Below are 14,605 nucleotides of genomic sequence, written 5' to 3' on the forward strand. Positions count from 1 at the left end.
ATGATTAATGACTGACAGATGAAATGAAATATTGGAAAGAGTTGCTGTAATGAATGACAGGGAAAACCGGAGTACCCGGAGAAAAACCTGTCCCGCCTCCGCTTTGTCCAGCTCAAATCTCACATGGAGTGACCGGGATTTGAACCACGGAACCCACCGGTGAGAGGCCAGCGCGCTGCCGCCTGAGCCATTAATATACTATCATTCTGGAACACCTCACAACATCAAAATACTTTAAAACTATCTAAGTACTCGAATTTGGAGTTTCCGACTCAGATTTCTTCCTAATGGACTTCACTCTGATATTGGAAATATCAATTTTCGTAGTATCACACTCGCTGCATCCTTTTAAAGCTCCAAAATATATTACAAGCTTTCGCCTCGGCCTACCATGAAGAAAAAGTAGTTGACATACTGCAAACTGCTTACTAATTTCCACCCAAATAAATCACCCCTCCCCCATATCCTGCCATTTCATAACTTTCAGGAAATAATCCATATCAACTATGAACAACAAAGGGGAACGGTTTTAGCTAAGTGACTTCTTGCAACCAAGAACTCATTCTATCTTCAATTCTCACTGCAGGCAAATTAACATAAATATGTTTGTTTGCTTGTAATCACTTTCTTCTAAGTTCATAATTTCAAAAATGATCATAAATGAAGTTTTATGAAGAGAAATCAAACTGTTAAACCAGAAGCTTATGCGAATTACAAACCTTGACCATTAGAGTACACACTAATTAAAGACATAGAAAATCAAGAAAATCAAGATCATCATCATCATCATCATCATCATCATCATCTGTTTACCCTCCAGGTTCGGTTTTTCCCTCGGACTTAGCGAGGGATCCCACCTCTACCGCCTCAAGGGCAGTGTCCTGGAGCTTCAGGCTCTTGGTCGGGGGATACAACTGGGGAGTATGACCAGTACCTCTCCCAGGCGGCCTCACCTGCTATGCTGAACAGGGGTCTTGTGGAGGGATAGGAAGATTGGAAGGGATAGGCAAGGAAGAGGGAAGGAAGCGGCCGTGGCCTTAAGTTAGGTACCATCCCGGCATTCTCCTGGAGGAGAAGTGGGAAACCACGGAAAACCACTTCCAGGATGGCTGAGGTGGAAATCGAACCCACCTCTACTCAGTTGACCTCCCGAGGCTTAGTTGACCCCGTTCCAACCCTCGTACCACTTTTCAAATTTCGTGGCAGAGCCGGGAATCGAACCCGGGCCTTCGGGGGTGGCAGCTAATCACGCTAACCACTACACCACAGAGGCGGACGAAAAGTAAATTCTACGGAAAATCTTCGGCCTAGTGTGAACAGAGGGAATCTCACCTGAAAGGTCATTTCAGGAGCTAGGCCTATATCGGCTTCCTGAAAAAATCTCGGACACTCAGGGAAAGGCAATTGAAATTTTAAGGTTACTTTCTCAGCAGGATCAATGATAGGCTAACCAAAAGAATTCTCAACCTTGCCCTCTTACCGAAACTGAAGAACAACATTGGCTAAATGAAAATGAAAGGGACCTCCAGAAAATCGGCATCACATGTGAAACTGTGCGGGACAGATCTGCATTCTGAACACTAGTCGACAAGCACTAATTTTCAGACAATACCAAAATTGAAACTTGGACAGAAAAACTCAAGAGAAGAGCAAGAGATGTTGGTAAAAGAAGAAAGCAAACGCCTACCTACGTTTTAAAAAACATTGTCACTGTGCTCCTCAGTTGGGCATAACGATGTAAAATGAAAGGAAATAAATTAAATGCACTATACATAAAAGAAAGTATGAAAAAACTCAAATTTCTTCGCAAGAACGGTTCGGAGACAACTAAGTCAAATACGGCCGGTTGACAACTCTAACACCAGAACATGAGAAAGCATTAATGCAAACAGACAGGGATATGGAAAGTACACACTTCATTGAATGTGCTAAGTATTGCAAGTATAACGTAATTACCTATCCCAAATGCAACGCCAAACAGCAAATCAGGAACAAGTTCTTCATCTGGGTTTAAACTTTCTTCAAAAAACTTAATAATTCTACTTAATGATGCTAAAGCCTTTCCTACATGTGGATCGATTCCTGCAGCTCCGGTAAAAGAGATCAGTAGCAGTAGAGCGACGGTTAATGTTGGTTGATTCACAACAGTCATGCTGGTATCCCTAGTTTCACACACTTCATTCCTGCAGACTACCCAACTGACGGAACGCTTGTATTTTATTTAACTGAGTCCCAACGTCGTCAGCTTGTAGCAACCAAGTGACAGAGGGCGAGAGGGGAAAGACGGAGGGGAGGAAATACAGCTTTACGTCACGTTGATAGGTGGTACACATTGAGAGGGAGTGGAAACACTGAAACTAATGAGTTAAACTCGACTCTCGCTATGAAATTTACATGAAGGTAAATTGTTTCGTGTTCAGGTTATTTTAAAACGATAGCGTAACTTAGGAGCTGAAATTCAATTAGTACTATGACACTAAGCTTGGATACTCTAAAATAACTCATTGTCGAGCATATGAGTCCTATGTTTCTACGGTCTTACGTACTATATTATACTCACATCACTGCTGGACGAGATTATGAATTTCATTAATTATTAAAAACGCCCACTTTCTTTAGGAAAAATAGAAGAATTATAGGGATTTTCACCACTTCTTCCACAAAATACGGCAAGGAAACAATATGCCAATTTCACCTCATTGTTATCCACTAGATGGCAGTAGCGTTAAACAGAAAAGAAAACAAATGGTGGGCTGCCAACATGTACTAATCGTTGCCTAAGTTATAATACAAGGCCTGGAAATAGAGCCTGTGAAACGCTATGGAAGTGGTTACACTGAAGTTCAATGCCGGGCCGCTAGGATCGCTATCTTGCCCCCTGTCTACCAGGCTCGCGCCTTTAAACGTGTTCATTAACTGAGTTGGTTGTGAATGTATTATGTATTTGTCTGATGTTAAGCATTCGCAAATCCAGTCATGGTTTATTCACAAGAAATTAAAGGTAGTGGAATTTCGTTTCACAAGTTTCCAGTGAATGTTCAATGTTCCAAACATTATACAGGGGAAGTATTACGCATGAGATACGACTTCAAGCTGATCGAAGTAGGCCTCTGTTCCTAAGTTTTGATCCGAGTAACGTCATAGGAATCGGGCGATTCCGAAATTTGTCACTGGACTTTTTTTAAACTATGCTACCGTGACCGGCAATCATTTGAGAGACATCTTCAAACTCAGAAATCTTACATTAGGAAACCAAAGAGGAAAATAATTTGCCCAACAAATTTCACGAAAATGAAGGTAGTAAGAGCTAAAAATATTGTATTTTCCCCTGAAACAATCTCCGCTTTGTAAAGTATGGAGGTGGTTTTGTCCCGAGAGCATAAAATACAGTTTAAAATAAGCCATTTGTTTTATGGAGCATTTTATGAAATTAATTAATGCGCATAACGTCTGCAACACCTCACATGGGACATATTCAGGAACGAGAACAAATGAGCATCATTTAACCGGGCGAGTTGGTCGTACGGTTAGGGGCGCACGGCTGTGAGCTTGCATCCGGGAGACAGTATGTTCGAATCCCACTGTCGGCAGCCCTGAAGATGGTTTTCCGTGGTTTCCCATTTTCACACCAGGCAAATGCTGGGGCTGTACCTTAATTAAGGCCACGGCCGCTTCCTTCCAACTCCTAGGCCTTTCCTATCCCATCGTCGCCATAATACCTACTTGTGTCGGTGCGATGTAAAGTCACTAGCAAAAAAAAAAAGCATCTTTTAGTACTGAAGATGAACTCCTCAGTTGGTTAATTAATGATTTCCTGTCATATATTAAGAAACTTAAAATGCATTCAGAGAAAGTAAAAAAGGATCATGAGAGAAATGTATCAGGCATAGATCTTGACTACCCAGTCCACTGTGGCCTGCGTAAAATACCTCATAATTATACATTTGCATTATGCATTGATGAGGAACCTAACGAGCTATGACATCGAGCTCTTCTTCAGCTACCTAAGACGCCAAGCGGAATACAATGACATTATGGTTCGTGTGGCAAAAGAAAAAACAGACTGTAAGGGCTGTTTAGAACATATCTGTTCTCCAGCTACTCAAAGTCCAACATTGTGTCTTATTCGTTTTCAAGATCGAGGAGCCCTCAGATACCGAAAATCATCGTCTGTGGCACTTCTGCAGTGAACGGCGTAATTTGACACTTCCGCTACGCAGTACTTGTCCCGAAGAGAGTTACTAAAAGGTGAACGTTTATTTTTTCGAAAGACATGTTCAACAGTGAAATTAAGTGTAGAAAGTGTAAAGGCGACAAACCACCTCTTTTTCTACTATGAAAATTTCTGAGACCTCTGTTAGACAACATTACTTTGAGCCATTCGAGTAGAAGAGAGACAATTTTGAAACTTGATAAGAAGCCCCTCAGAAGGAAAGTTTTGAAACTTCAATGACATATCCAAGCCAATTCAGCACCGCTCTATAAATAAAGTACTGTCAATACTCGCAAAAAACATTCAGTTCTTTTTATTTAGGATATACTTTACTTATTGACATATACGGCCATGCGAATACACGGGGGCAAGACCGCGATCCGGTATTAGTACCGTTGCCTACGCTATAATACAAGGCCTTGAAATGCACTAATGAAAACGGGTGACACCTTAGTTCACCATTCATCCACTAGTATCGCGCTGTTGCCCCCTTGTGATCGCATGGCCGTGTATGTCTATAAGTAAATCATGTCCTAAATAAAGAGAGCTGTATGTTGTAGGTGTCTACAGTTTTAAAACTTTCCTACTCAGGGGCCTCTTATCGAGTTTCAAAACGTTCTCACTTCTACTTGAGTCGCTTGTTAGATTCCTCGTCAAGACATAATGAAAATTTATACTTATGAGGTATTTTACGCAGGTCTCAGAAATTTTTGGAGTAGAAAAAGAGGTAGTTTGTCGTCTTTACACTCTCTACACTTAATTTCACTGATGAACCTGGCTTTCAGAAAAAACGTACACATTTTTAGTAACTGTCGTCGGGGTAAATACTGCACAGCAGAGGTAACAAATTCCGTCATGCGCTGCAGAAGAGCCACAAACGATGATTTCGGGTATCTGAGGGCTCCTCGATCTTGAAAGCGAATAAGACACAATGTTGGACTTTCACTAGCTGGAGAAGTGATATGTTCTAAACAGCCTTCACAGTCTGTTTGTTCTTCTGCCACACGCACTAAGTATCCTGCTACCATAGCTAGAGAAATACCAGGTATTGTAGCTGTTGAATCTGAAACAAATTAATCATATTTATGTACTAGCGAACACTTAAATAAAAAAGTATTGTTCACACAGATCTGATGTAATTTACCTTGCAAGGGTTTTGTAATGATAGACATTACCTACGTGTTCAGGAAGCTGCGGAATTTGCACATCATCGCGACTTTCATTCCTTCTATAACTTTCATCCATCTGGTACATTCTTGGTTGTAGTAAACTGGTTCGTACATTGCGGATCTTATTTTCATCCCTCAGCTCAACATTGCCATGTTTTGATGCCGCAATAATTCCTGTATGGAGCGTTGTTTCGATTGCGTTAAGGCATGACCTTGCGTCCATTGTGTCATTGTATCCCGCTTTTCGTCGTAGGTGGCTAAAGAAAAGCTCGATATCATCGCTTGTTAGATTCCTCGTCAAGACATAATGAAAATTTATACTTATGAGGTATTTTACGCAGGCCACCGTGGATTGGGTAGTCAAGACCAACGCCTGATACGTTTCCCTCGTGAATCTTTTCTCTTTCTCTGGATGCATTTGAATGTTCTTGATATATGACAGGAAATCATTTATTAACCAACCGAGGCGTTCATCTTCAATGCTGAAAAATGCCGGTTTGTTCTCATTCCTGGAATATGTCCCATATGACAGACATCATGGGCATCGAACGACTTCATAAAATGCTCCATAAAAGAAATTGTTTCTTTTAAACTGTTCCTGTCTTTAATGCTCTCGGGACAAACCACCTCCATACTCTTCAAACCAGCGATTGTTTCAGGGGAAAATACAATTTTGGCTCTTGCTACATTCATTTTCTCCAAATTTGTAGGGTAAACTACTTTTCTGGTTAGTTTCCTCACCGGGTTCATAATTGAAGATTTCTGGAGTTTGAAAAGACCTCTCAAATGATCGCCGGTCACGATAGCATTGTTTACAAAAAAGTCTCGTGACAAATGTTGGGATCGCACGTTTTTTATGACGTGACTGGGATCGAAACTTAGGAACAGAGGCCTAGTTTTATCAGCTGGATGTCGTATCTCATGCGTAAATAGAAATGTGATTGCTACGTTTCTTTCTTTTGAGTATTGAATAGGTTGAACCTCCAGTTATTTAATTTTTAACATCAATAATTTCAATACGGAACAATGAAATTTTTATCCTTAAATGCACAAGCTAACCAAGCTAAACAAAAAGCCTTCTCTTACATGGGCCTTAAGATCAAGATCGCTAAATTAGGAAAAGACATCGACTTCCTGAAACAATGCATATCCTACAATCTTACCCCCAAATTTCTTCAAAGTTGTACCAGAAAAAACATTTCTTCTCCTCACATGTTAAAAACCCAAAAAATAACCAACAAAATTTGGCTAAAAAACGAAATTTGTTTCTTATACAAGAAAAAATCATTTTTAAACAACAGATTATACGAAACACATCTAGAAATTGCTAATCTTCTCCCGAGTGCACAATGGAACCTCTTCCTAACTCAAGTAGACGATAAATTATTTCATGTACTGTCAATCAAACAACAAACCCTTGAGAAAAAACTCAAAATTCTCAAGAACAACTCTTCTTCACATAAATTCCAGTTTAAGAACCGTAACACACCCTCCAAAACTATTGAACAATTCCATCCTCCCATCGTAAATCTATCTAAAACAACTCTGAGTGATGATGAAAACTCAATCCTTTCGAAGGGCTTCAAACACAATTGGCCCAATCTTAACACTTTCAATGTAGCCACCAATTTAATTATTGAATCTGAAATAGCCATTAACAAAATGCCAACAGATGAACAAGATGAAATCAGATATGAAGTAAAAAGGAAACTTGAAAAAATCTTCATTAACAATAACAAAAACACTTCTCTTATTAATTATAATAATAATAATAATAATAATTTAATTAAAGATAATAAAACCATTTCAGATCTTAAAAAGAAAATCAATGACAATAATCTCATTATCACCAAATCTGATAAAGGCAACACTACTGTCATAATGGATAAAACTGACTACTTAGATAAAACCAAAAACTTTTTCAGTGACCCTTCTTTTTCTATAATAAAAAAAGACCCAACCACAAAAATCCAACGCCTACTCAAACATACTTTAAAAAACGTTTCCTTTCTCCTCACAGATCAAGAAAAAACTAAACTAATAAACATGAACCCTGGACTACCCACTGCCAAAGCCCTCCCTAAAATTCACAAAACTAACATTCCTATCCGTCCAATTATCAATTACAGACCCAGTCCCCTATACAACACTTCTAAATTCATCCAAACATTTTTACTAAAAAATTATCGATTTTTATCCAACAAATCTATCAAAAACACTTCTGATCTAATCAACAAATTAAAAAATTTTGAAATCCAACCAAATTTTTCTCTCCATTCTTTTGACATTGTCAACATGTACCCTAGTATTCCAATTCCAAAATTATTCCCCATTATAAACAACAACCTAAACAAATTCAGTAACCTAAGTAAACTTGAAATTCAAGACTTCATGTCTATTTTAAAATTAGTTCTCAACAATAATTATTTTACCTTTGACAACACCATTTATCAACAAGATGGCTTGGCTATGGGCTCACCTGCTTCTGGCATTCTTGCTGAAATTTACCTCGACTTCTTAGAAAACACAAGAATTAATAATAATAATAATTTCTCCAACATCCTCTTTTGGGCGAGATATGTCGACGACACATTGGTAATATTAAATGAGGAATCAACCAACGCAGCCTCTACACTTCTTCATCTCAACAACTTAGACTCTAACATTAAATTCACCCTCGAATCAGAACACAACCAAACTCTTAATTTTCTAGACCTAACTATTACTAGACATCCTTCTTCTTTATCTTACAAAATTTTCAGAAAACCAACCCAAACAGCAACTACAATAAGACAAGATTCTTCGCACCCCCAAGCTCATAAACGTGCTACTTATAACAGCTTAATTTTTCGTGCCTTCAACACCCCTATGTCCAAAAAAGATTTAAATAATGAATTAAACACCATCCGCAACATTGCTAAATTTAATGGCTTTAACAACTCCTTCATTAACCGCATCATCAACAAATTCAAACACCGTCCAAAAACCACTTTATCTAAAGACACAATAAAACCAACTGCTTTTTCCACCTTCACTTTTACTCAGGATGCTTATAAAATAACTAATATCTTTAAAAAACATAATATGAAAATTTCTTTTAGAACTAACAATAGAAGTCTTGATATCTTACACAACTCTAAATCTCTAAATAAGTCTAATGCCTTTTCTAAATCTGGTGTATACAGATTTAAATGCAACAACTGCAGTTCCTCCTACGTCGGACAAACTGGCCGCAACTTCAATATCAGGTACTCTGAACATGTCAACGCCATTAAATACAACAGATTCTCTGCCATAGGACAGCACATACAAGACTCCAAACATAATTTCACCAGTATTGACAATGACATAAACATACTTAAAATCATTAACAAAGGCCCCCTCTTAAACATTACTGAAAATTGCTTTATCCACCTTGACCAGTACTTCAACCCTAATTTCAATTTAAACGACATTTCTGAAAAACCCAATATCCTTTTTGACTTCCTAATTCTTCTTCTCAAAAATTCCAAATTCCAAAACCCCAATTCTATTTTCCATGTCTTACATAGTTCCCACCCACATTTTCTACCTCCAATAACCCACCCTCCTAACCCACCTTAAACTACCCCTCCTTCATTTCCCTATCTTATCTTTCCTCATTACCATCTAACTTCAATTTCTTTTATTCTTTCTCTTATTTCACTATCACTCTTCCTCGTTTAATTTATTCTCCTCTTTCAAAAATTTTTGTCTTGCGCCAACTTCGACTACTTCAATCATAACCTAAATTTTTTTTAAAATAGCGCACTGTGCATATAAGTTTTCATTTGTTTTCCGATATTGCGCTTTTTACTACATTTTTTTCTTCTCTCTACAATTGTTTTTTCAAATCAACTGTTTACCAAGATCTTAGCTGGAGTACGGGTGCTCATTCGGTTATACTAATTGGCATCGTACATTTTTATATACGTACTTGGCTTCCCGCAGCCGTGACAGGTTCTGGACCTTCGAAACGTTCTCCACTCTACTTTGGTGTTTGGCCGCAGCGCGTGACCTTGAGTGTGCCACGTAGTCACCGGGAGCTGGCGGCTTTCATCTACAGATCTGTTCGTCTGCGAATTCAAGCCTTTTTGATCTTCGCAAGTTGATTGTTAATGTTGTGACTTTGTGCAGAACAGAATGTGATGTCGTGTCTTTGTGCCTAACAGTGAAAAACTGACCTCCAACATTCTTAAACATTTTACATGTTTTTTATGGCTGATGATGACTTAGACTAAGGTCGAAACCGGTCCCATTTAAATAGAAATGTGATTGCTACGTTTCTTTCTTTTGAGTATTGAATAGGTTGAACCTCCAGTTATTTAATTTTTAACATTAATGCTTCCTCCACATAATGTTTCGAACATCGAAACATTTACCTGAGAATTGTCGGTCACAATTCTGATCACTCTGAAACCACACTCTTCAACAGCATTTAACGCATCCAAGGTTAATTTTGCAAGTTGTGAGCCCGTAACGGATGAAGTGAAATAGAAAGACACCGGTATTCTGTAATATGTAGAAAGTCCCTTGAACAAAATGCAGAGTAGTTTTTTGGCCAACCTATCTTCGATTCCAAGAGCGTCAATGTCAATGTCATTCAGTCCAATAAACATATCAAATTTCCTGTCATACATAAGTCTCGGCTTTATGGACATTTCATCTATTATAAGGGAACCAACCTTTTCGTTATCGTTCACTAACGACAGTTTTTATGCCAGTAATCGGGCCTTAGTTAGCGAAGTTATGCCCGTTTCCCCTTTTGAGTATCCAACATACGATTTCAACGTTCTTGGATGAGGAAGATGCAAAATATCGAGTGTTCTGAGAAGCCGATAACCAGTTGGCGACCTCGAAGATAATAGCACACAAATTTTAACTCTAGTCTCATGGTATTTAAATTTCTTTTCTCCAAAGCTCTGAAGTTGTTCTAATAAAACGTTTGCTTTCATATTACCTCCCTCAGCTTCCTTCTGAATTTTAGAAACTCGACTGGCAAGATTTCCGGGATCCTTCTTTACCCTACTAAGTTCTGCTTCCAAGTCACGAATTTTTACGCGCAACTTCTTAATAATTGTCACGTGCTTTCTATTTCTTCTGATCTCCTTCCTTAATTTCCTGGTAATGTATTTTGGTACTGTTGATTTTAGGACGGGAGAAAACTGTGTACCTACTGTTGTGGTGCCTACATTTATCAGGCCAGATTCTCCAGTATAATCAGGCACAGGAGAATCCGATTGTTCCACACATTTTCTCTTATTTCTTATATACTCATTTTCACTGTCCGTTTTTTCAAGCTATCTTCTCTTAGGAGCTTTCCTAAATTTTAAAGTGACTTGTTTGTGTTTGGGGAACTCGGTAAAAACTGAAGGGACTTTATTAGGCAGGAGTGTCTTTTTAGATGTACTTATACTAAAGTCTTCTTCTCTGAAGTGTTTACTGCACACCCTCGATTTTTCTGTAGGAACCCAGAGAGATCCCGGTTTGTCTCCTCTGCGAGATATAGCAACAAGCCACCGTTCTTTTAAAGCACTATTCACTGGAAACTTGTGAAATGAAATTCCACTACCTTTAATTTGTCGTGAATGACAATAAGGAACACAGCAATAAACCATGATTGAACCTGCGAGTGCTTATTATCACAAGAATACACACATTCATAACCAACTCAATACACACGTTTAAAGGCGCGAACATGGTAAACAAAAGGAACTTTCACCCATCAATGGAGTAATTAAAACTGAGAGGGCTTTTCCTATTTGTGAAACTCACAACCTGACTTTTAACCCCGTTTATCACCATATCATTGCCTGCTGTCCATCTCACAACATTTTCGAGGTCACGTTGCAGTTGCTCGGAATCTTGTAACTTATTTATCACTCTATAGAGAATAACATCATCCGCAAAAAGCCTTACCTCCGATTCCACTCCTTTACTCATATCATTTATATATATAAGGAAACATAAAGGTCCGATAACACTGCCCTGAGGAACTCCCCTCTCAACTATTACAGGGTCAGACAAAGCTTCACCTACTCTAACTCTCTGAGATCTATTTTCTAGAACTATAGCAACCCATTCAGTCACTCTTTTGTCTAGTTCAATTGCACTCATTTTTGCCAGTAGTCTCCCATGATCCACCCTATCAAATGCTTTAGACAGGCCAATCGCGATACAGTCCATTTGACCTCCAGAATCCAAGATATCTGCTATATCTTGCTGGAATCCTACAAGTTGAGCTTCAGTGGAATAAAAACCAAACCAAACCCCATGGCACTACAGCCCTTGAAGGGCCTTGGCCTACCAAGCGACCGCTGCTCAGCCCGAAGGCCTGCAGATTACGAGGTGTCATGTGGTCAGCACGACGATTCCTCTCGGCCGTTATTCTTGGCTTTCTAGACCGGGCTTCAGTGGAATAACCTTTCCTAAAACCGAATTGCCTTCTATCGAACCAGTTATTAATTTCACAAACATGTCTAATATAATCAGAAAGAATGCCTTCCCAAAGCTTACATACAATGCATGTCAAACTTACTGGCCTGTAACTTTCACCTTTATGTCTATCACCCTTTCCTTTATACACAGGGACTACTATAGCAACTCTCCATTCATCTGGTATAGCTCCTCCGACCAAACAATAATCAAATAAGTACTTCAGATATTGTACTATATCCCAACCCATTGTCTTTATTATACCGTATCCCCAGAAATCTGATCAATTCCAGCCGCTTTTCTAGTTTTCAACTTTTGTATTGTAAATGTCATTGTTATCATATGTAAATTTTATTACTTCTTTGGCCTTAGTCTCCTCCTCTATCTCGACATCATCCTTGTAACCAACAATCTTTACATACTGCTGACTGAATACTTCTGCCTTTTGAAGATCCTCACATACACACTCCCCTTGTTAATTAATTATTCCTGGAATGTCCTTCTTGGAACCTGTTTCTGCCTTAAAATACCTATACATACCCTTCCATTTTTCACTAAAATTTGTATGACTGCCAGTTATGCTTGCCATCATGTTATCCTTAGCTGCCTTCTTTGCTTGATTCAATTTTCTAGTAAGTTCCTTCAGTTTCTCCTTACTTCCACAGCCATTTCTAATTCTATTTCTTTCCAGTCTGCACCTCCTTCTTAGTCTCTTTATTTCTCTATTATAATAAGGTGGGTCTTTACCATTCCTTACCACCCTTAAAGGTACAAACCTGTTTTCGCATTCCTCAACAATTTCTTTAAACCCATCCCATAGTCTGTTTACATTTTTATTTACCGTTTTCCACCGATCATAGTTACTTTTTAGAAACTGCCTCATGCCTGCTTTATCAGGCTTATGGTACTGCCTAACAGTCCTACTTTTAAGACCTTCCTTTCTATCAGATTTATTTTTAACTACGACAAAAACAGCTTCATGATCACTAATACCATCTATTGCATCAGTTTCCCTATAGAGCTCATCTGGTTTTATCAGCACGACATCCAGGATATTTTTCCCTCTGGTTGGTTCCATCACTTTCTGAATTAGCTGTCCTTCCTATATTAACTTATTTGCCATTTGTTGGCCATGCTTCCTGTCGTTCGCATTTCCTTCCCAATTTACATCTGGCAAATTCAGATCTCCCGCTACAATCACATTTCTTTCCATGTCATTTCCCACATAGCTGAATATCCTATCAAATAATTCCGAATCCGCGTCAGTGCTACCCTTTCCCGATCTGTACACTCCAAATATATCAAGTTGCCTATTACCTTTAGAAATGAGCCTTACACCTAGAATTTCATGTGTCTCATCTTTAACTTTTTCGTAGCTTACAAATTCTTCTTTCACCAGAATGAACACTCCCCCTCCCACCATTCTTATCCTATCTCTACGATACACACTCCAGTGCGGTGAGAAAATTTCTGCATCCATTATATCATTTCTCAGCCATGATTCAACTCCTATTACAATATCTGGTAAATATATATCTATTAAATTACTTAATTCTATTCCTTTCTTTACAATACTTCTACAGTTCAACACTAACAATTTTATGTCATCCCTACTTGATTTTCAGTTCCCTGTTCCCTTATCACCGCTCCCTAGGCCATCCCGTTTCCCTGAATGTACCTCCCTATTACCCTTCCAAACAAATTTCCTAACTTATACGTACCACTGCGGTTTAAATGAAGGCCATCCGAGCGCAGATCCCTATCTCCTACCCACCCATTAGGATCTAGAAATTTCACTCCCAGTTTCCCACATACCCACTACATAGTCTCATTTAAATCCCCAATCACCCTCCAGTCAGTATCCCTCCTACACAGTATTCCACTAATAACAATCTCCGCTTTCTTAAACTGCACCCGTGCTGCATTTATCAGATCCCACACATCTCCAACTATGTTGGTACTTATATCAGCTTGCCTTACGTTGTTGGTACCAACGTGAAACACTACCACCTTCTCCTTCCCCTCCTCAAAGAAAAAAATGAAATGGCGCATGGCTTTTAGTGCCGGGAGATCCCAGGACGGGTTCGGCTCGCCAGGTGCAGGTCTTTTGATTTGACTCCCGTAGGCGACCTGCGTGTCGTGGTGAGGATGAAATGATGATGAAGACAACACATACACTCAGTCCCCATGCCAGGGAATTTAACCAATGATGGTTAAAATTCCCGACTCTGCCAGGAATCGAACCCGGGAGCCATGTGACCAAAGGCCAGCACGATAACCACTTAGCCATGGAGCCGGACAGGAAGTCAAAGAGAGATTTGGAGAAAGGATTCACAGTTCAAGGATAGGTAATCAAAACCGTGAGGTTTCCCGATGTTATTTTATCCGAGTCTGCAGATGATCTGGAGAAATATCTAAATGGTATGCACCAAGGCTTGGAGGAATGCAAGACGAAAACAAATAATTAATAAATACAAACATAAATAAATCCAAAGCAAAAGTAATGCAGCCGAACGAAGTCAGGTGATGCAGGAAATTTTAGATTAGGTAATGGCCTAAGCAGGTAGATGCATATTGTTACTTGAGTAGTAGAGTAACTATAATAATAATAATAATAATAATAATAATAATAATAATAATAATAATAATAATAATAATAATAGCCTATGGCCACCGGAGAGGCCTGGTGCAGGTCTTTTTCTAGTAGACGGCCTATTAGGCGACGTGCATGTCTAACCACTACACCACAGAGGCGGACATGTTATTCTGT

At 38.9% G+C, this 14,605-nt stretch overlaps 1 protein-coding gene across 1 annotated transcript in view; it reads right to left on the bottom strand.

The window, feature by feature from the left end:
* Window positions 1-2,229, bottom strand: part of LOC136875505 (UPF0764 protein C16orf89 homolog) — a 60,501-nt gene extending 58,272 nt beyond the window's left edge. The window contains exon 1 of the mRNA XM_067149055.2: window positions 1,957-2,229. Within this exon, the coding sequence (XP_067005156.2) occupies window positions 1,957-2,152 (196 nt within the window). The 5' untranslated portion in view covers window positions 2,153-2,229. The remainder of the gene's footprint in view (window positions 1-1,956) is intronic.
* Between the last annotated feature and the right edge of the window lie 12,376 nt (window positions 2,230-14,605).

This window comes from Anabrus simplex, chromosome 6 (genome assembly GCF_040414725.1).
Source record: "Anabrus simplex isolate iqAnaSimp1 chromosome 6, ASM4041472v1, whole genome shotgun sequence".
Lineage (NCBI taxonomy): Eukaryota > Metazoa > Arthropoda > Insecta > Orthoptera > Tettigoniidae > Anabrus > Anabrus simplex.